The sequence below is a fragment of the Leptodactylus fuscus genome, chromosome 5 (assembly GCF_031893055.1).
Source record: "Leptodactylus fuscus isolate aLepFus1 chromosome 5, aLepFus1.hap2, whole genome shotgun sequence".
Taxonomy (NCBI): Eukaryota; Metazoa; Chordata; class Amphibia; order Anura; family Leptodactylidae; genus Leptodactylus; species Leptodactylus fuscus.
This window is the reverse complement of record NC_134269.1, coordinates 63,892,494-63,917,420: the sequence shown is the minus strand read 5'-3', so window position 1 is coordinate 63,917,420 and position 24,927 is coordinate 63,892,494. Positions and strand designations below refer to the sequence as shown.

At 40.5% G+C, this 24,927-nt stretch overlaps 1 protein-coding gene across 1 annotated transcript; it reads left to right on the top strand.

Annotated features, from left to right (window-relative positions):
- Window positions 1-217: 217 nt before the first annotated feature.
- On the top strand, window positions 218-24,454 carry TICRR (TOPBP1 interacting checkpoint and replication regulator). The gene is made up of 22 exons (XM_075273294.1): window positions 218-938; window positions 2,497-2,746; window positions 4,084-4,322; window positions 7,363-7,594; window positions 8,681-8,810; window positions 11,184-11,317; window positions 12,075-12,260; window positions 12,919-13,070; window positions 13,152-13,249; window positions 13,338-13,431; window positions 13,989-14,068; window positions 15,297-15,530; window positions 15,621-15,708; window positions 16,038-16,119; window positions 16,895-17,035; window positions 17,357-17,447; window positions 19,416-19,477; window positions 20,505-20,639; window positions 20,728-20,855; window positions 21,084-23,154; window positions 23,242-23,361; window positions 24,239-24,454. The coding sequence occupies exons 1-22, from the start codon at window positions 282-284 to the stop codon at window positions 24,376-24,378; spliced, it is 5,544 nt and encodes a 1,847-aa protein (XP_075129395.1). The 5' UTR covers window positions 218-281; the 3' UTR covers window positions 24,379-24,454.
- The last annotated feature ends 473 nt before the right edge of the window (window positions 24,455-24,927 follow it).

The following is a 24,927-nucleotide window of genomic DNA, read 5'->3' as shown; positions in this document are numbered from 1 at the left end:
CCAATCACAGAGCAGTTGTGCGACGAGCGCCGAACATTCCGACCAATCAGCACAGTCCAGTTGGCACGTCAGTTATGCGTCATATTTCTTGTTCTCGCGTTTTAACTTCGCGTCCAGATTGACCAATCAGGTGCGACCATAACATGCGCCCAGCCAATCAGCGCTTACGTGAGCTTAACGCGCGGCCGGTTTGATCTCGGTGACTGAGATCGGAGAAAATGGCGGAAGCGGTGGCTGAGGTGGTCTGACCCGGTGTGAGAAGGGGGCGCTGCGGGTCAGATATGGCGTCGTCTCACAATGTGGTGTTACTGGTAGACGCAGCGGACTTGGCATTGAAAGACCGGATCAAATTGGTGTCGTTACGGCTTCTGAACTTCTTGACGTGCCGTGTGGGCCTGGGCCAGGTCCGCTGGAGTTACCGCTTCTTAAACTCTCTAGGGGGGCGCTGTAGACCGCCGCGACGCTCCGACCTCCGGGGACTGGGCCCGCGCAGCTGGGATGAGTTTGAGGAGGAACTGGAGGCCTGCTGGCAGCGGGCACAGAGTAGCCGGAGCTCTAGTACCCAAAGCTCCCGGGCCGCCCTCACACACACTGCCCTCGTGGAGACCCTGTCTGACTTCCAGTGGGACCGACCGGACATCACTTCTCCAACCAAACCGGCTGTGCTGAGGGGGCGCCGGGGAGGACGCCTGACTGCCGCAGAGGAGCCCATGAATGCGGACTCCCCCTCAGAGATGACCAGTCCTGGCTGCAGGAACGCCGTGTTCATCCTGTCTCCTTGCCCACACTCTCGGGCACAGCTCGGAGACTTCACCGGCCCTGGCACTGATGCCGGGCTACAGCAAGTGATGGACAAGCTGCTGTCCAGGGGGCTGCACAACATGGTCAGCAATAAGAGGATCACCCTGTACTGGCTGGACACCTCCGACTGGGCACAGGTGATGACTGGCAGCATGCAATGTTACTATACGTGTACTGGGTGACTGGCAGCATGTAATGTTACCATATGTGTACTGGGTGACTGGCATTAGATAATGTTACCATACGTGTACTGGGTGACTGGCATCAGATAATGTTACCATACGTGTACTGGATGACTGGCGCCATGTAATCTTACCACGTGTACTAGATGACTGGCATTTAGATAATGTTACCATACATGTACTAGACTGGCATTAGATAATCTTACCATACATGTAGTAGATGACTGGCGCCATGTAATCTTACCACGTGTACTAGATGACTGGCATTAGATAATGTTACCATACATGTACTAGACTGGCATTAGATAATCTTACCATACATGTAGTAGATGACTGGCGCCATGTAATCTTACCATACGTGTTCTAGATGATAAGACGTAGTTGATGACTGGTACCGTGTGATGTTACCATACATGTACCACATGACTTGTACTGTATAACTTTATAGCTACATATGCATCTGCAGGTCTGTGAGAAAGCCGCACTAAAGGCACATGGGATGATCTCTTTGTACCATCTTTGACTTCCACAGACTTACAGATTTCATTAATGAGCCCGACCACATAATGGAGAGGCATAGGACCTGGTTTAATATTTGTGTGTGAGGGCCATAAGAATCTAATGGGTCAGTGTGCCATGAAGACCCCAGATATCAGACTATGGCCTCTCCATGAAAAATATGGAGAGAAAAGCCCTGCAAGCAGAACTATTCTCTCTGCATTTTTCATACAGAACCCATTATAGTCTATGGGGTCCGCGTGTTTCCTAAGGTAACTACTTTTTATGCGAATTAGGTTTCCGTTCGGGGGGTTCCCAAGCGGATTCCCGAATCGAAGCTCGAACACAGATGTGAACAAGGCCTAACAAAACATATATCTGTGTGCATGGATCCTGGGGGTGACGGCTCTGTTCTGTAGAAGTGCTTTTATTCAGTCTTGCAATACTTTCACAACATGTTTTAGCATCTGTTTACAGTTACGATGGATACAACACCAGAGTTACATACCTTTTCTATAGTTTTTTGGGGTTTTTTTGTACATTAAAACTTTAGTATGACATTTAGCTGACATATTTCTAATCTTGTTGATCAGCTTGAGGTTATGTTCGTATGGGGAAAAAAAACAAACAAACACGGTGCCACATGTACAAATCTGTCTACACGTGACCAAGTACTCAGTTTTGCAGCTTTCTCAGTCAGGGACTGGCCGGCTCAGAATCTCCTCAGATTTTTGCTGGGTAATGGTGGATATGACTGCTGCAGATACCACTCCATAGACTGATACATAGGTTGTGGGAGATGAATGGGAATAATCCCTTGCTGAAAACACATTCGATATGACAATAAAATCTAATCTAATAATATTGTGCTGGATAGCCGATATAACAATACAGTCTAATCTAATAATATTGTGCCGGATAGACTGCTGGCAAATATCAATTGCTCAGCAGATGTAAAGATAAATTTCCAAAATGTCCTCATTGAATTGAAATTAATTGTTACCTTTATCTCTAGGTGTGGCAAACCTGTGATCATTTTGGATACTGGACAATGGTTGAAGTGATGCAGCAGGTGGGCGGCAGGATAATACCATCTGAATGTTTACTGGAGTCTTCTCGCCAGGAAGCAGCAGGCCAAACTCTCCTCTCCAGAGCGTCTCTGAATATTCCCTGTGACTCTGTGCTATGTTCACTTCTAAGCAGTGAGCTGGAGTACACAACTTGGTTCCCACAGCAGAATGGATTGGTGATCTTCATGATGCCTGGTAAGAGAGAAACAATGTGTAGGTATCAGGATGGAAAGATTATTATACATCTTGGGGTATTTTCACATGGCAGTAATATATCAGAAATATTGATGAAACGTGCTGCTTGCTTCTTCCCACCAAGCACCACCACAGTTATTGGCGAGGCAGATTTCTAGAGTTTTTCACCCCGATTTAGACATGCTTTGTTTCCAAATCTTCATCACTCCATGTGAACATAGCCTAAGAATCCAGCTGGATGTTTAGGGAGCCAAGCAATAAAGTCGCTTATAAACACTATGACAATATCTGTATTCATGTGCTCTTCTATATAAAGAGATGTTTCTGGGTATACTCTTAAACAATGGACATCAGTTGCCAAAGCACCTCATTATTTGCTGCTTCAACGGTATGCATCAGGGTATTTTTCCAATGTATACCTCCGACTAAAGCAACAAACTTTTTTTTTTTTATTTCCTATTACATTACATTGTTGTTTTTTATGTTTTGTTTTTAACACATTGGGGTAGACTTAACACTGGTCATATGGCAAAATTCTGTTAATGGGTGAAATTCTTGGCGCACACAGATTTTACTTTTACAATTTGCCATTTCCCGTGCAGTTTTGGAGAAATATTGTAAGGGAAGGGTCACAGTAAGCCATGCCTTGGGTTCTAGTCTTTGGCACAGGCCCCAATTACACCACTATCATTAAGAAATAGATCTTTTTTTAAAAAAAAAAAAAAACTGTGGCACATCTGTTTTCACTGTAACATTGGCACTTCACATTATTTTTTTGGGGGGACAGACAGAGCGGGAATGCAGCCTCTTTTCTCACTCTCCAGCTGATCTGGGTTTGTTAAGAAGCTCCTATTGTTACCCGAACTTGACCTGTAAGCTGCAGTGCCACTTCCCGAGCACTGTGCGTGATCCCTTTTGCCTCCCATTTATTAGTGATACATAAACTGTACTATGCAGTCTAATATCTCTATGGGCGGTCATGTTGTCTCAAGAAATAGCCTCACAAATGTGTGTACAGACTATCCCTATTATATAGACATTTGAGGAAATTTATAAGTACTAGCATTTCATAAACCAATCTTAAAGGTATCTTCCCATTAATGACAATCACACATTTCTGCATAGAAAACATACTACACAATACCCATTCAAATATGTAGATTGTTACTGAGGATTCTCCCCTACCAATAGAGATGATCCTGTACTGACATCTCTTTCACATCCGTATGTCCTAATGGGGTATATGTACGGAGCTTAATCTTTTACATATAGTTGGCAAATGCTGGTTTTTGACAACAGAATTCTTATTAACATATTAGCTTTTTGATATTTTTCAGATGTGGCAGAACAATGGGAATGTGCAGTCATCTTAGAACCACTTTCAACAACTCAGAAGCGGATTAAAAATATAATGAGCATCTGTGTAAAAGGCAGCCTGCAAAACTGGAACCAAAATCAACTTGGCAAGCTAACACTGGAAAGCTGGCTACTGCATAATGTGCCCAACAGCTGCGAGTCTTCATGCCTGCACTTTATACAGCTCCTGAACACAACATTATCTGCGCAATGGCATTTGGTAAGCTTGGTAAAACTCCTTAAGTCACCATAAAAAATAAAATAAATTAAGACTTTTTTTAGGGATAAGAAATTAGCATCTTTGCCTCTGTGCTTGCAGGTTAAACTGTACAAATGCTATGACAATGGCTCAATACATTTGCATTAAATCCAAGAATATAGAATTCAATTCAAATGATCTGAATGTGTTCTGATCTGAATTTATATTTGTGTTAGCTGATCCAATTTTTCATAAATGGTCAGTATTGTCATATGCCAGGTTTTCTTAGTCAGTCCTGTAGCTTTTGCATTGGAGCTTGACCACTGCTACATCCAATCTCCTCCTCACAATGGCCCCGTAGTAAGGAAATGTTAAAAGAATTGTCTGGGATTATCTGATTAGTGGGGAGCTGACAAATGGCACCCCACACGGGTCAATGGTTGGGTGTATCTGCTCTGTGTACTATACACTTTATGTAACCAGAATTGGAGAGCTCTGTGCCCTGTATAGCGGCTCTGCACCGTTACTGCAGCTCAGCTTGATGTCTTTGGGAGATGAGCTTCTGCAACATCATCTTGCCAGTAAAAATGGCGCAGAGCTGCCTTCTTTTGGCTCCATGCAATGTGTAGTAAAAAGACTGTGATACATCCCCAAGCATCTGGTCTGTTTGTGTGGGAAGAGGATGTAGCCTGTTACATGCATCAATTCTCCATCTAATTATTACATTTGCAGTTATAAATACCAGGACTTATACATACCTAATTTCTTACGTATTAGATGTAATAGACATACAGGTACGTTGATACATTTGTTTTGGAATTACTGATGCATTGCCATAATTGAGGTTATGTATCATCAAAACTCAGTGAGATTTATTCAGTGAAAATGGTTCGTTGCACAAAGTTACGTTATGTTGTACAAAACCTTAACTTGTAACTAAACTTTCAAACAACTTTTGATTTTTCTGGCTGCATTTGTGTTAATCAATTTTGTAATATACTTTAACAAATGTTGGCTCTTTTCTGTGAAATCCTACAATACATTATTCTTTCCATTGATTCTCCATTGAATGCTGTATCCTGCTTCTTACTGTATTGTAGGGTCCTGTATATAATGCAAGGATAATAAGGTTAGTGGAGGGATTACTTAATGGTGTTATTTCTCTGGTATTATAAAATGCAGAAACGTGGTTAAAAACACAGTCAGGATTGGGATATTTATTTCATATCCTATTAATATTATAAATGTGAAAGTTTGTGAGTAAAACCCACAATAGCACACATACGTTTGTGCCAGGACCCCCACAAAACCCAAACTCACACCACCATCTCTGCAATCTCACACACTTTGGACCATAGCAAGCCACAAAATTCATATTACCCTCTACAGTCTAGCCCCTAACCCCACACAATCTCATATACATATACTTTACCACTTTGCCCCTCACCTTAATGATACTCCAGGAGGCTCTCTTTAACGCTCCGGAGCAGCCATGTTTGCCGACCCCCATCGCTCTGACAATCTGCGACAACGCCCATCCATGTCAATACCCCTAGGCAGTCTAATAAATACAAAAACAAAAAAAAGGGGAAAAAAATACAGAATATAGAACACATATAAAAGTAGTTAAATACTGTGAAACACATACATGTTAGGTATCCCTGTGTCCGAAATAGCCCGCTCTACAAAGCTATACAAATATTTTGCCTGGACGCTTAACGCCGTAGCGGAAAACATACTGAAAACTCCAAAACCGCTGTTTTTTTCACTATTTTCATTATCATACAAATATCAATCAAAAGTGATCAAACCAATAGCATTTCCCAAAAATGCAACAACTACAAACTACACCCGGCCCCGCAAAAAAACACATCCCCCGACACAGACAAATAAAAAAGTGACTGCTGTCAGAATATGGCAACTAACAACAAAATGTCAACACACTACTGGCAGAAAATACCAAATCATACAATGTCGTATATCGAAGTATATTAACTTCAAATACTTCTGTCCCAAAGACACTATGTACAGTTTCTCACAACACCGTACAGCAGCTCAAATACAAATTAGCTTCAACACAAAAGTCTCACGTATTCTCTGAATTACAGCAAAAACAAGATACAAAGTTACATTTCATATCCCATACCTTATACACAGTACGAAAACCTTACCCACGCCTGTATTTACACACTTCTACAATCACCGCAGACGAAGTCGCGGGTACCAGCTAGTATATTATATTATGCAGATGCATATAAATATCCTAATCCCGACTGTTTCCACCAGTGATATCTCTGGAAATAATATAAAAAGCACTGCAACCTTTGTGTCATCTGAAAGTAAATCTCCTTTCATGTGACACCAAAAGCAAGTTTGTACATTTTGTAATGTCCGAGATATAACTGAAATGACCCTCCCACCCTCATTTTATCTACATGTTACACAGTCATGTAATCCATACACAGTAACATTCAGAAACAAGGGGAAGACTAAAAAGATTAGGGATTTCACAGAAAGAAGATAAAATATGCTAACAAAGTATATTACAAAATGTATTAATGACGCAAATACTACCAGAAAATTAAGTTTTCCGAAAGTTTAGTTACGCTTTAAGCTCTGTAGTGTCAGGCAGGGGGATGTGATTCAGAGCTCCAGTCAGAAGCAGCCAGTGTCAGAGCTCAGAATCGCACCCCTTGTCTGCTCCTGCCTGACATCGCCCTCATGATAGTACAGAGCCTATAATAAGTATATCAGACACTAAAGCGAACAGCAGTGACTGTGTGAGGGAAAATCCTGCTGCACCAGAATCAGTGGAACAGCAACTATTAAGTGATGTGAAGAACTGGATTTGTTGGGGTTAATGAAAGATCCTCTTTAAAGTGCATTACATCTTCGTCAAGAATCACATGTTCTAAGAAATGAGACAAAGTTGTGTGAACAGTTAGTGATCATTCCTCTCTTGGCCTGGTGTTGGGGAGAAGGAGATGCATTTTCGACCTTACATAAACATTAACCAGAGTTAAACATTGTCTTTATCTCTATACTCTTCTTAATCCACTAGGTTGCTGACGTATCACTGGCTGATGAATTGCTGCCCAGAACAGGCATCATCTCCCCCATATCTGAAACCGCTGCTGTTCTTACTGTGATCAGCAATGACCAGGCAACGGAGTTTGTCAGACTCCAGGATGAAGCTATTGAAGAACTTGATGAAGCCTCTTCTGATCTCCCTGATATTGTAAATGCTGTTGTTAGTCATGTTTTTAGCGCCAAGGAAAACACTACATCACCTGGTAAATATGTGTATTAAATAATTCTTATGTTCAGAAATCCTGGTTTGGTTAGTTTGTGTATATTCATGTAGGACTCATAAGCCAATGTTTCTCGTGTCTTAGCCTGAGACATCTCAGGAGCCTGGTGGCTAATTCACATACAAAAATGCCCATTGGCTTCTAATGTTTGGGTTGTTTCAATAACATTGGCTCACATATACTAATAGTTAAACAGTGTAATTTGTGGCTGATGTTGGATGATAAACTTGGTACATCTTTAGGCTGTCTACTGTAAGTTTATGCCACCTGTATGACTGGTTTTGAGCCAGAACTTTAAAATTTGACACATTTGAACCATGCTTTTTTCCAATGAGGCTGTTCTTTTGTTGCTTTGATGCCATGTTCCCCTTTGGAATGAGTTAGAAATTTTTAATCTAACTCCAGATGTGCCAAATTGCTCCAATTGAGCTGCAACCTCAGTAGTAAATCTGTTTCATTGTTATTTCCTGCCCACTAAAAAGTCTACAGTGTTTTGTCCCACTTAATAAATTCTTCATTGGTACAGTACCACGGTGTTTCAGCACTGTTACTTTGCAGTGATCGGGCTCTGGGTTCAAATCCGACCAAGGGCAACATCTGCATGGTGTTTGTATACTCTTTACAGGTGCTCCGATTTCCTCCCACATGCCAAAAATAAACATTAAATTGACTCCTTGTACAAACAACTGACCCTTGTAGGTGTTGGAGATGAGTGCCTATGGCAGCCACTAACCCTCCTACGCCTCAATGCCCCCTGCATTGAGAAAAACGCATTACAAGTATTTCTTGTTGGCATGTTATAAAGTTGCCATATGTTTACATTGATTGGGAAAAATTCTCTGCCAATGCCTTAGTAAGGCTACATGCATACAACAGAGTGCACATAGAGGGGGCGGGCCGATTTCTTAGCAAATGCCGTTCGTCAACCATTGTCTTCAATGGGGGGTTCCATTCTGAAGTCACAGAGTGGAACCCCCACCTTCATGGAAGAGGCACAGTCGTGTGCATGAGACCTAAGAATTTTAACCACCATAAATTCATACTTTTGCCACTTTTTTTTTTTTTCAGAAGACTTAATGCCAGAGTGGATCAAACAAGAACTGTCTCAAAGTAGTCACTGGGGATCTTCTGTTACTGAAAGATGGTACCCATTATCTGGAATAACTGGAGCCAGCAGTAACCTGATGGAATCATTTAGGTAAGCAAACCAAACTACCTTACTCAGTCTTATTTATTCATCCAAGAGCATTGGTCCATCTATTAAGTACAGCTTTAGGGATTTCTAAATCTTCTTTTGTGCTTACCAGGAACTGGCCATTTGTTAATTTTAGCTTTGACACTAGGAGACATATTTAGACATTGGTTAAGTAATACACAGCTTTTTATAGGGTATGAGTGTTTTGTTTCTGGTTAAGACTTAATGGGGTTAATTCGCTTTGTAAAAATTTGAGCCAAATAGTATGATGAATCAATACAAAACATTTCTAAATATATGGTATTTATTACTGTATAAGACTGACTCTCTCTCTATCTATGCAAAGTGGAGGGGTCAATGTGTCTTAAAAAGTAAAGGTGTCAAAAACTGGTGCTATTGCAAAATAAACTCCCATGAACCATTACGTATCATCATACTCTGGGGTCTCTGACGTCATTCAGGACGCCTCTGTGAACAAAAGAGGCCTAGAAACCTGCATCAGGACCCAGGAGAGATAACACTGTTTATAATGTGTACGCACATCCCTGGAGCCTCTGCTTATTATACTCTAAGGATCTGAAGAGACCCTAGAGTATGATGATGGTTGGTGGGTGGCGAACCCCAAAAATTTGGAAGACTGGAATATCGTACTATGTTGTGGGGTTACTCTGAGACATAATAGTGTATGGAGGCCACTGTAAGACATTGTACTCTTTGTGGAGGGGCCACTATGGGACATTTATACCGTATAGAGGCCACTGTGAGACTTTATACTGTACGTGGAGGGACCACTGTGACCACCACTGTGTATTTAGCACTGCTGTGAATTTATTTGCAGATAATTTTTGGAACTAGTTAACCCCTTTAGGGATACTTTGCATCAGGTGCTCACTTCCTTAGTTAGGGTATACTCACACTTAGTTTTTTTTTAAAGGGCTAAAATAAAATCTGCTTCAGGAATTACGAAACCTTTGTTTACATGATGCGGTTTTTGCCACATATTTTTGCTCTAGCACGCTGTATGGACCTGGAAACTTCCCTTTAAAAAAAAAAAAAAATGTGGTTTTTGCAAAAAGCAGATGAAAAACTGCTTTTAAAAAAAATCACGTTATATTTTTTTTATGCCTTCCATTGAATTGAATGGGTTTTTCGAGGCAGAATCCACTTGAAGGTGGGTAATGTCAATAGTGACAACCTGCTACTGACTCCATTGAAATGAATGGGAGGCAGCATTTGAGGTGGGTTGGGGATCAAAAGCAGCCTGCAAAAGAATTCTGTGTGAACATACCCTGAGTGGGAAAGTTGTGGTAAGCCAACCAACACGCAGATTATGCTGGGCAAAAGATAATGGTCAGTAGCACATCACTATTTGTAAGCATGGATTACGATGTGGGCAGAAGGGAAGCTGTATGGGATGAATGAGCCGGTCGATAAGTATTTGTCCTTCTGTTCGTATTGGACAGTGTAAAAGGCCCCTTAAATGAGCGCAGATCAACTTATGTTGTCAGCTGGCATTTGTTTTGGACTACTAATTGCTGTGCAAAAGGGCCCTTACAGATGCTCAGCGTCCAGTGTAATAAGGTTTTCAGAGGAGCACATGTGGGTGAAGCATTGATAGTAGTCACTAGTTAGATGAAATAAGCATATGCTTTAAGAATACAAGCTTGACAAAAAATAGCTGTAATAGCAGTGTTCTATGTACGGTAAGTTGTCTTATCATATGTACACTGGAAGGGACTGTAGGGTTATAGGTTGGACTTGATGGACTGATGTCTTCATCCAACCTCATCTACTATGTAACTATGAATGTAATCTAACTTATCAGGGCAAATGTACTTCATCATGTTACTGTTATGGATGCTGAGCTTTGTCTTCTGAAGAACCTCTCTTCTAGAAGACATTTTTTCTGCAGTTTTGGCTGGCAGATTTATTAAAGCAATCTATATGTAAAATGGTCTTGGTTACTTATTGCAACCAATCACAGCACAGCTTTTATTTTGTATTCTTCTCTTGAAAAATGAAAGATCTATTGTGACTTGTTGATGTGATAATTAAGACAGTTCTGCTCCCTGGCTGTTCTGTGCACCAGGGACATGGCCACTTCTGCTGGAGCTCCAGTCTTTGCCTGCGGTCTCCTTATGTCCGGACCTTTCACAGGATAAGTTGGGTACAATGGCAGGTGTGACCATGCCCCTGGTAAACTGGACGTCTGGTTTGTGTACAGATTAAAATAAAAGCACTTGATAATTCCTCTAACAGACTAATGGTTTAGAAGAGATTTTGATTGTGTCCAAAGTAGAAAAGTTAGCTTTGAGTTAGATATTGGTTATATTTAATGTAAAATGAAACTTTTTTTTTTTTTTCTTCTCACTTCAGGTTAATAAATGCGGCATATTCTGATGAGGATGATCAGAAGTGTGATTATGAAGTTACACATTACCTATCTGAGCTCTACCAAAAGAAAACCGATGAGTCTGGCACAACACTACAGGGAGAGAACCAAAAGAAGCGTATGTTTGTCACGCTCGATATACACCCTTTTGAATGACCGCTGCCATCCATGTACTGCTAGTTTTCCCCAGCAGCAGCCATGACTTTATCAAGCAGCTGTTGAGTCTCTAGTGGCTTGAGAAGCCTGACCAGCGGCAATGGCTGAGATATTTGCGAAAGACGTCATTTTCATTAGAGATGCCCTATAGTACTTATTATGATGCCTGGTATAAAAATTGGCACTAATGTGTGTTTATTAGCTCTGCAAGGATGTCATGTGCTGATGCTGTCGCCTGTTTCTGCAAAGCACTGCAGAAGTAATGCTACAGTGGACCTTCCATGACCCTAAACTGTAAAAAAAATTACTGGGTGCTGGTGACCTGATTGTATGAGAAGGGGAAACTATGGGCGGTATTTGAGAGAGATAAGGAGCAGATTATGTGAGAGTCAGATGAGTAGAAGAAAGTCATTTTTTTTTTACTGAAGAAATTAGGGGGGGGGGATACGATGAATCTGAGGTCACATGATATTATCTGCAGGCAGCAGAGACCAATCTCTGGTTTGTACAGCAACCCATTCTAGAAAAAAGGCCAAGCTTTGATCATGTGACCTATTGAAGAAGGTGAAAGCAGGATAAGAAATACATTACTATTGAGGGGATGGGCTTTCAGACAATATGATGAGTGAAAAAACAAAATTGCCAGTGTGTCTCTTTTAAGTTGCTTCTCTGTGCCCATGACTGATTGGTGTTTAATCCACTTTTACTTCTATGTTTAGGTCTTCCTCGCACTCCTGTGAGACAGAAGATGAAAACTATGCCTCGTGCTCTTCAAATGTTAAACGCAGCTCGATTAAATTCAAAGGCTCAGAAGTTCCAACCAGAAGGAGCCCCTGTCGAAAAGAGCTCACAGGCCAAGAGAAGATCTTCAGAGAAGCCCGAAGGAAAGGCAAAGAAGCTAATAGGTGACCAACACTTTAGGGTTTTATTCAGAAACAATACAGTATTTGTTACTTTGGATAGTTCTCAAGCTTGTAATGTGTTGTGACAATTTTTAAGGGCAAGTATGCATTTGTTGTGAGTAGGGCCAGGCAATTGAGACCTAAATCAAAATCACAATACACTGAACAGTTTACTTACATTACAGTTAATGAACGATTATTTTAGGACCCCTCATATTAAATAGTAGTATGCACATGCTACACCCTTATTTAAATACCATGCTACCATGGTTATTTACGTATCAGCAATCCTCATTGGCTTAAAGAGGACCTTTGACGTCCCCTGGTACCCGTGGTTTTATATACCGCTGGAAAGCTAACCGTGTGCTGAGTACGCCCCCGGTGCTGGAGATATCTGTGCCGTTACTTTCGACACTAATATCCCTTCACCGTCAGAAGGACAGGTGTTCATGCTCTGCATCTTTGTTAGGTAGTAAGGAACACCCTCTCAGACAGCGCAGTGCTATGGAAGAGTACTATCAGGGGAGGGGGCATTCCTTATTGCCTCGGGGTCATAATTACGAACCCTGAAAAAGCTTGTCGAGGAAGTGACATAGAATAAGGCCATACTACTTGTATAAGCTATCAAACATCTTGACAAGCGCTTTTTTTTTTTATATAGATTTCAAGTCTGAAGAGGAGTTGAATTCCTTCTTGACTGAAGACTATGATAAAGTAGTGTCTTTAGAAGAAGATTCAGTGCTGTCTTTTGTCAGGAATGCTTTCACCGCCATTAAGTCCTTCTTGAAATCATCTAACGTCAAACATGTAGAGGTGAGTATAAGATTTTCCTTTATCCGATGTGAATGCGGGATGAGATGTGGTTGTCTGCAGCGTGTTTCTTGTATTTTACAGACTGACTGCAGAGACAAAATCAAACTCCTTCTGAAGACAAGTAAAATGATAAGACAACTGTATGGGCAAAATCCTAACAAAGTGGCAAAACTTAGAGAGTAAGTACTTATCCTGCATCTCCACCCTTCAGCATTTTTTATTATTATTATTATTATTATATTTTTTTTTTATTTTTTTCCTTTTCAGATGTCAGATTCAGGCTTTGCTCAGGCTGGAACTCTGTGTACAATGTCCTTACGTACAGAGTAATGAAGATGAACTGGAACAAATTGTTGAAGAGGTAACTGGTCTATAGATAAAGGAATGTGCTTGTTTGTGTGTATTAGGGTAGGTTCACACTATCATTATTCACATACATTGCTGCCATCATGGGACGAGAGCCACACACATTAACGGTAATAGAGTGACCAATAAAGACAGTCCTCTGCATCTGGGTCTGTTCCCGTTGATTATAATGTATGACAAAAAACATGGACACTTTCTTTCATTTTGTTTATTTTTGTAAGGAAAGAAAAATTCCTCTATGCAGGATTTTTTCTTCTGTCAGCAAAGTAAAAAAATACACAACAGAAGAAATCATCCTTCATGTGTCTTTTTTTACATGTTGGGTGAATGTAGATAGACACCCAGTGGAGAGAGCTCTTTCTGCATCTGTTGCCTATTCCTGTCATCCTGTGATGGATCAAAGCAACATACATTAAATACTAGTGTGAACCCACCCTTATCGTATCCCTATTTGACCATATGCAAGTCATTGAAGGGATCCCCTGTTTGACCCTTTCTCCATAGTACTTCTATTTTCTGTGAAAATTCATTAAACCGTCTGCTTTGTTTCAGGTTACAGATATGCTCCGAATTATTTCACTGACTGAAGATCCCTCATATTTGACCAAATTTTTGACAGGAGTCTTGACAGAGTACGTGCTTATGTTGGTTTGTGGGTTTGGTTCATTTTGACAATGGCATTTCAACGTACTCCTTAGGGCTCGTTCACATCTGCGCCCGGCACTCCGTACTTCAGGTTTCCGTTTCCTGCATAAAACAGAGCAGGAGACGGAAACCTGCAGGAGTCTCTCTCACCCATTCATTTGAATGGGTGAGAGAGATGTCCGGCCGTGCGCGGCAGTGAGCGTTTTGCGCTCTCCGCCGCGAAACTGGGTTTTATAATCCGGACACAGAGTCGGACATGCAGTACTCTGTGTCCGGATTAAAAAATCCGGTTTTGCGGCGGAGAGCATAAAACGCTCACCGCCGGACCCGGTCTGTGCATTGCGTCTTCTGGCATGCAGAAGACGGAAAGCACAGAACGGAAAGAAGAACGCAGGTGTGAACCTAGCATTACTGAGGCATGCCACCTATGATGCAACTATATATAGATTTGTTCTTTTCTAACATATAGTAAAATATGACATAAATGCGAGAAATGATGTCCCGTATTGGTTAGCATTTTACATACTTTCACTAGCTTTTCCACACTTGTCCATATTCATAACACTTGCTGGTTGTTTTTTTTTTTTTTTTTTTTTTTATGTAGATTGTGAGCCCCATATAGGGATCACAATGTACATTCTTTTCCCCTGTCAGTACGTCTTTGTAGAATGGGTGGAAATCCACGCAAACACGGAGAACATAAAAACTCCTTGCAGATGTTGTTTCTGGCAGGATTCGAACCCAGGACTCCAGCGCTGCAAGGCTGCAGTGCTAACCACTGAGCCACCGTGTTGCCCACTTTCTTTATGTTTATAGGCCTTTTTGTAAAGTAATTTCCACTTCTGACATTACTTATTCTGCATTGTCTGAACTGAAATCCTGCTTTGAGTTATTTTGGCCATCATTATAAATAGTTGACAAGCTTACATTATTGGCAGCTTAGTTCCTAAAAAGCAGCACATTAGAACACTGTACAGTGTCAGAACTAAAGGCAACACTTCCCAGAATACAGTTCACTAGAGAAATGCTGGCAGAATTTGGGTAGGAAGCCTCCAGTATTGTAAATGCAGGTCTAGGTGAAAATATAAGTAATATATGTATGGTATCTCTCCTTGTTACATCATTTCTGTTAAAATCGGTTTCAGTGGTATACACGTTAAATTGCATACCAGATTTAGCTATTAAATTCTAATTCAATTTCTGTTTTACTTGCAGGTACATTGGAAGCATTCCCAAAATCTTGGCAGAGCTATATTTTAGTCTTGGGACACAGATTCCAGAGGAGTTGAAATTGGTTCTTCCTAAAGATGGAGATGATTCTTTTATATTAGATGGTCAAACTCCTATCTGTTCTCAGCCCTCTATCTCGAGGGTTCCCAGTGTGCCCATGGCCATAAATGAAGAGGATCAGCTTGAAGAGCTTCGAACCAGATCCGCTAAGAAAAGGAGGTAGGGTTCTGTTTGAATCAAGTACGGCTGGAAATATTTCCTTTAACATCTTAAAATCTGGATACTTATTTTTCATGTTTGTTTCTGAAGAATAAGCACTATGGCAAGACACAGAAGTATTGCAGAGTCTTCACAGAGCTTGAGGCAGATTGAACTTCCAAAGAAGCCTCTTCATAAGGTAAGTGCTGGATTAGAGAACACCTTTTGTTCAAGGGTTACAGGCTTCATCCTGAAACTTGCATATTGTTCTAGTGGTAAATGTTGGGGAAATGGGAAATCATAGGATTTCCTGTCAATAATAATAATATTAGAGAATTAATTATTTTACAGTAAAACTAGCCCTATTTTGCCCAACTGTAAATGCCTTCTATGTCTTTTTCAGGATACACGCTGGCTTTTTTTTTTTTTTTTTAGTTATGAAAATGATCAAAACTAAGCTTGATTTAGTAGCTGTATGTTCAAAGTGTGAGATTTATATTCAGTTTCATGTGTATATATATATTTTAGGAGAGCTCAAGCACTAATCCTGTTGTAATGATTGAAAAATTGAAGATGCCTCTAGCAACGCAAACCCAGAAAGATGGCGAAGGTAAAAAAACGTGCATTACTTTTTATATCCTCCTCAACAGGAAACGCAGGCTACATGCAGACAACCATAACGGTTTTTACTGTCCACAAAAACAAAAAAAATAAGTTTGAATGGTATCAGTATGTCATTTACATTTAAGGATCCATATAAAGACTTGTATGACATTTGTAAGGACAAGGCTGATCAACAAACATGGGCAGGAATAAGATACACTTGTGGGCATAGGGCCTAAAGCTGCGTTCAGCTGACCACAGTGCGAAACACCCAAGGGTCAGCGTTTTGATGGATATCCACCCCCAACCCCATTTGAGCATATGGAGTGGTTCTATGAAAACTGACAAAAATAGGACGTGACCTAGGACAGATCATCAAAATAACGATTGTGTGAATATCCCCATTCACCTCAATCGAGTAGCTGCTGTGTGATATCCATGATGTGCATTAGTTGTGTGAATCTAGCTTTTCACTTCTGCTTTTCACTACAAAGATTTGCTCTTCTGTGTTGCTGTGCACACTAAGTAGTGAACTGGTCTGTAGAAACCTGTCAAGGTTAGATAAACCAGTTCTTGATCATATGTGCAAAACTGTTTAAAAACTCTGCAATTCATAGACTCCAGATCTCTGACTGTAGCAAACACTAATCTACGTCTTTAACTCTTTATACATTTTTCTGCTGCACATGATGCACTTGGTGGCAAGGATGTGGTTTTTGGTTCACAAGTCCTTTACCTCACAAATTTAAAAACCTTTCTAATTTTATTTTTAACTACTTTAGCAAGAAAAGCTAGAAGAAATCTATTTGTCCAAGAGAATCGCTCCCCCACAAGGAGAAGCAGTAAGATGCCACGAAGCCAGTCTGTATCAGCAGTGGATGGCCTGAAGCATAAGCGCAGCAAGAGTCACAATGGCACTAAAGGTAATTTATTAGAAGTGTTTTAATTACTTTTTTGGGGATTTGGCTTCTTTAATGTTAAATGTACAGTACACCAATGGCAGAACTATCATAGCCACTTCTTCTAACAAAAAAAAAAAAAAACATTACTACTATAGACTTAGTACTATGGTCTTTATGATTTTTGTTCCAGGTAGCATTAGATGCACAAATGAATTGCAATGTTTTGGATACTTTAGATCCTTGATATGGCTGTAGTAGGCAGCATAATGCTTAGTAGGTGAGGCTTCTGGGATTTTTTTCACCTCATATTTGTTGTCTTCAATGTATTTATTTATTTTTAAGATCATTACAAGCTATTAACAAAGAAAGTGACAGAAACGCCAGTTCACAAACAAACATCCAAGAGGCTCCTTTATAGGCAGATTAAAGGCCGGTGAGTATTTTCTTACATCTTCCTCTGTTTCTAGTATTCTTGCTTTAAATAAATCAGACAGTAGTTGGTATTTTTTCCTCGAAAATGATCTTGCACTGATGACAACATTAACTTTAAAGGGAACTTGTCACATTCAAAATGTATTCTATTCTGGAGACATCACGTAGTAGAGCAGGAGCAGATTGATGTGAAGGTTTGTGAGGAAAGATTTGGTACACGTGAAGGAGCCGACCCTATCGGTGACAGCTTTCCCTCTCCCTCTGCATACAAAGATAGCTGTCAGTCACTGATAGGACCGCCTCCTTGTCATTTATTCACTTAACATTCTGCTATATAATGTTAAGTTATTCCGAATCATTTCCCACAGATACCCTGTGTCCCCAAAAGCAAGACAACCATCAAATAGAAGATCTAGTGCAATTTTTTACAAGCTTAGAAATATAAGGCCTTCCCTGAAAATATGCTGGGAAGGCCTTATTTGACATTATCTGGTCAAATAAGGAAGTTCTTACATTGTATTTGCTGCACAAAGCATGGTGCCTCCAGGGACCGTTGTGCACAGGTGAACTGGAAGAGGCTCACCCCCTCCGCATACTGTGTATGCACAGGAGAGCCTGCTGCCACTACTGCACTGTATCCATTGTCCAATATCCATATGCTGCTTTGGGATGAGCTTGGAAAGGCTCGCTGTCGCCACTGCTCTACCTACTGTATCAGTACCTATTACCGCCGCTGAGCTCTCTCCACTGTTCTCTTGCTCTGGGATGAGCTAAGAGAAGCCTGCTGCCGCCACTGTTGTCTCTAATGTAACTGTACCTGCTACTGCTGCTGCACTGTCTCCATTGTCCCTGCTGCTCTGGGATGAGCTGGGAGGGGCCCAGCCGCCACCACTGTCCCTACTGTATTGGTACCTGCTGCTGTGCTGTATCCATTGTCCCTTCTGCTCTGGGATGAGCTGGGAGGGGCCCCGCCGCCACCACTGTCCCTACTGTATCAGTACCAACAACTGTGGCAGCAGTGTGCCTCTCTTAGCTCATTTCAGAGCAGCAGGGACAATGGAGACAGCGGCAGCATCATGTACCCATCATTTTATTCAACAGTAAATGTGAATTCTTGTTCATGAAAAATAATACATCCCCTGAAAATAAGACCCAGCTCTTCTTTAGAAGCAAAAATTAATATAAGACACTATCTTATTTTCGGGGAAACATGGTATATATATCAATCCATTTCACTCCTATTGCTCATTTTCCTTTCACAGTCTGTAGGTGATAAATGTTTATGGGGTAATGTGTTTATTATTTACCAATTGTATTGATTTTTAATGTTTTAATCTAAATGGGTCTAAAATTAAAGGTGTTTTGGGTTTTGTTTTTTTTTAAATGGTGCATGCAGTCAGAATTTGGCTTTAAACATGTATAGGTCTATTTCTACATTGTCATTGTTCCAGGCATTGTAGAAGCTCTCTTTAGCTTATTTGACAAGAAGTGTGAACTGTGAATTACTTGCACAAAAGCAACATGAACACAACTCTATCCTGGTATTACAGTGAATCTTCTCAAAATCCAGATCTTCTCAAGTTTTCTTGACATGTTTCTGGTTCCACTAGCCATCTTTTTGTATTTCCATTGCCGTTTTCATCCCTTAGGCTGGGTTCACATCTGCACTGAATGTTTGTCAGGCACAGATCCATCTAAAATCATTGGACAAAAAAGTCCTTCAAGCCCAACTACAGTTAAAAAGCAATTTCAGTGAAAAAGTTAACAAACACCTGAAGAACCCATTATAGTCAGTGAGATCCTTCGGTTTCTGTTGATGTCCGCTACTTTAGTGGTCCATTTGTCTGCTCTGGATCAGAAGAACAGACATCCAGTGCTAGTGTGAACATTGTGTAAGAGTTTTCACTGTACTTTTAGATAATAAACATTACATTTTTTTAAACTATATCATCCATGCTTTTCTTTTCAGGCGCAGTGAACCTACAGGTGACATAAGTATTGTTGAAGAATCTCCAGAAAAAGATTTAATAGGTAACTTCTGCTGCCACCATAGAACGTCATCTTAGTGCATCTAAGGGTCCAATCACACGGAGGAAAATTACGCTTTATTTGGCACTGACTTTTCCACGCTGAAGAAAAGCCTCCTGTTGATTTCAATGGGTTCTGCTAGCTTTTTTTTCCCACTAGTGGAATTTTCCTTTAGGGGAAAAAAAAAGCTAGCAGAATCCATTGAAATCAATGAGGGGGCTTTTTTTACAGCGTGGGAAATTCAGCGCCAAGTAAAGCGCTATTTTCCTCCTGTGAATGGACCCAAGGGCTAGTTCACACGTAAAAACCGCCTGGCTTATTTTGGTCCTGGAAAAGAAAATGCTTCCTAATTAGGAAGCAGTTTTTTGACCTTGAGGCGTTTTTTTTTGGACTGTTTTCTGGAGCAGTTTTTGGTTAAAAAAAAACTGCTTCAGAAAACGCCGGCAGGTTTTCCCCTCCCCTAAAGTGAGTGGACTGTAAAAAAAAAAAAAAAAAAAAAAAACGCTAGGCGTTTTCAGTCGTGGCTCCTCATTTACATCTATTGCTTTCCTCAGGCGGAATCCGCCCGAAGAAAAGTCATGTCGCTCTTCTTTTTTTCTGAAAAAAAATTGCTACCAGAAAATAAAAATCTAGCAGTCTCCATAGACCACCATTGTATGGAGGCAGATTTTGAGGTGAAATCTGCTGTCAAAATCTGCCTCATTGCCCCCGTGTGAGCTAGCCCTAAGTCTCCCATATTGATGGTGTGAGACCTAAGAATAAAAGACTTCCTTATAGCAGTCAGTAACACATTTGTTAAAAGAATATCTTGCTCTCTTTTCCTGTACTTTTGAGCAGTTGCTATAAGGGTCCCTCAATTCGTGATCAGCACACTTTTAATAAGAGTACTCCCAGGCACAACAACTGTATCGCCTAGCATGCAGTTGTTTCTCTTTGCAGAGTCTTGGATCAGAGAGCTGAAGATACATTTTAGATAAAATTAATAGAAGATGCATCTTACTGATTTATATGACCTTTTTTCTTCCTTCAGAACTTGATGTACGGAGAAGCCCTCGCCTTAAGCATCTGGCAATCACAAGAAGGAACTCTTCTTTTTATGCATCACAGCCAAAATCCCGTAACCTGGAGAGAGTCCACAATGCCGCCCAGCAGACACTTGGTGGAGGTCAGAATAAAATTGCAGTTTGTTGAGAAACTTTTCGTGCTTAACTTTGTTTTTAAAAAAATTAATGTGTACAACATTTCATTTGCAGGCAGCAAATCTCAACATGAGGCTAAAACCCCTAAACATTTGCTGTTTGGAGAAGTTTTGGGGTTCAGTCCTCCAACACGGCGCGCAAGAAGAAAACTGTTGGCTGATATGGATCCTGCTAACAGTGAGGTAGTGTGTTTTCAGGTTTTGTCTTAATTTTAGATTTACTGATTTATCATTGTTTGCAAAAAAATGTTAAAAGATAAAGGAAGAATTTAATATAGATATGTAAATATCAGACCATCCTGGTCACGAGTCAGACGTGATTAGATTTCATGGATTGACTTAATAGTTAGAAGATGGAGATGGTTAAGTTATTACTTTACACAGTTTGCTTAGATTTGCATTGTTTTACAGGTATTGGGAAAGTCTTTGAAGTTTACACCAAGGAAAATGCAGAAGTCACTTCCAAGTTGTGAGCAAGCAACTGAAAATAGATTGCTACGAAGATCACCATGCACACCAAGGCAAACGCCAAAAAGATTGACTACTCCTCCTAAGACTCCAATAGAGAGAAAAAGAGCTGCTAAAAACTTGGGGATGCTTTTCTCACCATGTAAAATAGAGGAGAAGACCCCCTCTAAATCTACTGAGCGGAGAAGCGAACGTTTAGCTCAGACGACACCTAGCAATAGTTTCTCACCTAGTATTTGCTTACTTTCACCTTTGAAAACTATAAGGCAGCCATTTACACCTAGAAAGGAGGTAGTGGACAGATTTCAGGATCCAGTTCTGAAAACTCCTCAGAAAACCCCTCAGAAGCTTGCCAACGCTAACACCCCTGCAAAGATAACACAAACCTTCAGCACACCCAGAAAATCGCCTAGGGTACAGAGTTCAAGTGCACAGTGTGTTACACCATCGAGGCATTCCCTTCAAACACCACAGAAAGTGTCTGGAACGCCAAAGAAACCAACTACAAATAGTGTATCTATGTTACCGTATATAGTAGAACGTACTCCTGAGAAAGTAACTTTCTTATCTCCTAGGAAGACTGCAGACATTTTACAGTCTCCTTCTATTGAAACCTCTCATTTGGATCTCCTTTCCTTGACACCTTGTCAGCCTACACTAAACACTCCTAGAAAATCTATCCTTAAAGATGTTAAACTTGGTGCTCAAGACAGTACAGACACATGCAAACTTAACATGAAACCAGGTCCTATGAAACTTGGTTCGCCTTCTGCATCCATTTTGCAAACCACTTGTGAAGCTGCTAAAATCTTGTCACCAAATTTATACAAAGGTCTGTCACCCGGTGCCAATCTGGACCCTATTGTTTTGTGTGAAAGGTTAGATATGTCCTCTCAGGAGAGTTCGGAAGGGAGCGAGTCTCTTGTCAATACATCGCAGACAGATGAAAGTATTGACATAACTGAAGCCAAAGTCGTGTCCACAGAAAACTGTGATCTGAAGATGAAAGTGTTATTCAAGAGGAAGTCTTCCGATGCAGGGTCATTGAACCACTTGCCATCCACACCTAAAAGTGATGGGGATGCAGTTTGCACTTCACCCTATGGACTTCGATGCACGATTGACAGAAGACAGAGAGAAGCTGCGGCACGTCTTGGTACACCACAAAATCTTGCAAAAGTCTCAACTCCAAAAAGCCAGAAAAAACCCAACCCTCCTCCTGTTTATGAAGTTGAACTTGAAATGCAAGCGTCTGGGTTACCCAAGCTTCGGTTTAAGAGAACAGACTCTAATTCTACTATTGATTTGCGTACCTTACCAAAAACACAGTCTCCAAGTGTATCTCGAAGTAAAAAAGGAAATGAAAGCCCTTTCGGGGAGACTTGGTGTAATAAGCATGCTTTGAAGCTGGAATCAACTTGTGCTTCTCCTTGCCTAAGATCTTCACATAATACACCAGGAAAAAGTGGACTGCAGACCTTTATCTGTCAGACTTATACACCCAAAAGGAGCTCTTCCTGTAATGCTTCTCCATCACAGCTAGAGGCCGTAAGTCCTTGTACTCCATCACCAAAATACAAGGATAAAAATGGCAGCGATGTCATTAATAATTGGCCTCGGAAGAAAAAAGCATTTCCTGTGAAACCTGTTTGTGGCGTTAGACAAGAGAAGAATCAGGACAGTGCAGGAGATGAAGGTAGTCTGGAAGTTGAAGGCAATAAGCCCTCCCCTTTAAGGGACCTCATGGTAGAAGGGGTTTCTAAACTTCACCAGTCACCAGTCTTAGAATGGAAAGCGCAATCTGAAATTGGGCTTATGTCCTTTAAATCTCAAAAGCGATGCTTTGAGTTCTTGTCCCCCACAAAAGATGAACCAAATCCTAAAAGATCCTGCACATTATCTGGTGCCTCTGAGGATATGGAAGAACGTGTTGTCTCCTCAAGTCAAACACTGACTTCTGAGATGAGCAGCTCCCAGCAAAGTTCTTGTGAGGATGAAGTCTTCAATATTTCAGGTAAGCCATTGCTCTTTTAGGGTTTGCTGTACATGTTGATTTCGATTATTACAATTGGTTTGAACATTTGTGCTTTTTTTTTTTCAGCCTTCACCCCACCACATAAAGTACTGAAAAGTTCTTTGTCAGCAACTGGTCTTTTGGCTCTTACACAGTCACCAATGCTGTTTAAGGGGAAAACGCCTTCATCCAAGAGAAAGAAGCAAGGTGATCACCTAAGGATTTACCAGGACATCTTTAGGATGAGGCCCTACATTGCAGAAAAGCAGCATTTTTTGTTTGTTTGTTGCGGGTTTTTTGAGCCAAAGTTGGAACTAGATTGAGCAGAAGGTAGACCTATAAGAGCTTCTGATATATTTATTGACTACAAAAACCACAGCAAAATCTGCAACAAAAAAGCTGTGTTTCCGCAATGTGGGGCCTTATGCTAAGTCTGTTCCATGAGATTCAAATGAAAACTGTTCTTGTCTTTTAGGATTCACTTGTGATTTATGGTGTTGAAAAAAAACACATCAAAAACTGCACCAACTTTTTTAGGGTTTCCCTAATGTAGTGAGAAATTGATTCACGAAGCACAAAAGAAAATGGAGTGCATTTTCTGCATGTAGTGACTATGCTTAATGCAGGGGGGAATTAAGTAGTAAAACAACATGTAAGACATGAAAATTTTGTGCTGCATCTGTTGCGTGCAATTTGTTACATGTCAATCTTCCGTTATCCATCCTGGTCCACGGCTTCTTTGAAACACATCTAATAAGGGGAAAATTAAAACCTCTAACTCCAAGCTATATTCAATTACTGTCCTATATCATTACACCTTTGTATATCCAAACTACTTGAAAAATATATTCACTCAATATAAATATAAAAGCTCGCTTTAGCTACTTATTGACCCTATAAATTACTGTCTAAAATGTACAAAGTAGAATCTTGGTCCTAATCTAAGACCTATACAAGAAATGGGTACAATAGTAATGTAAGACAGATATCTAATACATATACTGTATATGTTTTGTAAACTTTTAAGTTGCCAGGACTACAGAGTATTAAATACGTTAACTTGTGTGTTTTTTTTTTGTTGCAGATTGTGAGTCCCAAAATAGCACCCCAGAAATGAAAAGACCAGCCCATGAAGCTGTTGGCATGGAAGACTCTCCATTCAGCCAAGCACCTGCAAAGCGTACTATAAGCCGAACATATACACGGAAAAGGCTCATACCGTAACAGGTGTAGATTTGGGTTTTACTGATTACAGAATTTTTCCATATATAACAATTGGTGATCCCATTAAAGCGCCACATCAGAGGGCAGTAGAATGTTAGGGCAGCTATGGATATGCAATGGCTGCTGACCAAATGATCACATAGATTGTTGGATTCCTAGAGGAGAATGTAATGTCTATAGCTAGGATTACATAGGTAAGATTGTGACTCTAATACACGGGGGATAACACCCTCCTTTTTGCAGAGGTTTGTTTATCTTCTGTATAACTTTTAGGGCATGTGTAAATATCTAGAGGGGATGGATGCATGTAAATGTGTGTAATTTCTACGTGTGTTCTGTGGTAAATATGTAGTTTTGTATAAAGCAGTGTTAATATGTGTAAATACCATATTTGAGATGAAAATACTTTTAATAAGGTACTTTTGTTATAATAAACTATCATTTCAAGAATTTTGTCGTCTGCCTTGTATCTTCAGGGACAGGGAATTTTTACGGATATTTTTAATGCTGCGTGAGCAGTTACTGCTGATGGGGAGATTGGCCTCTGTT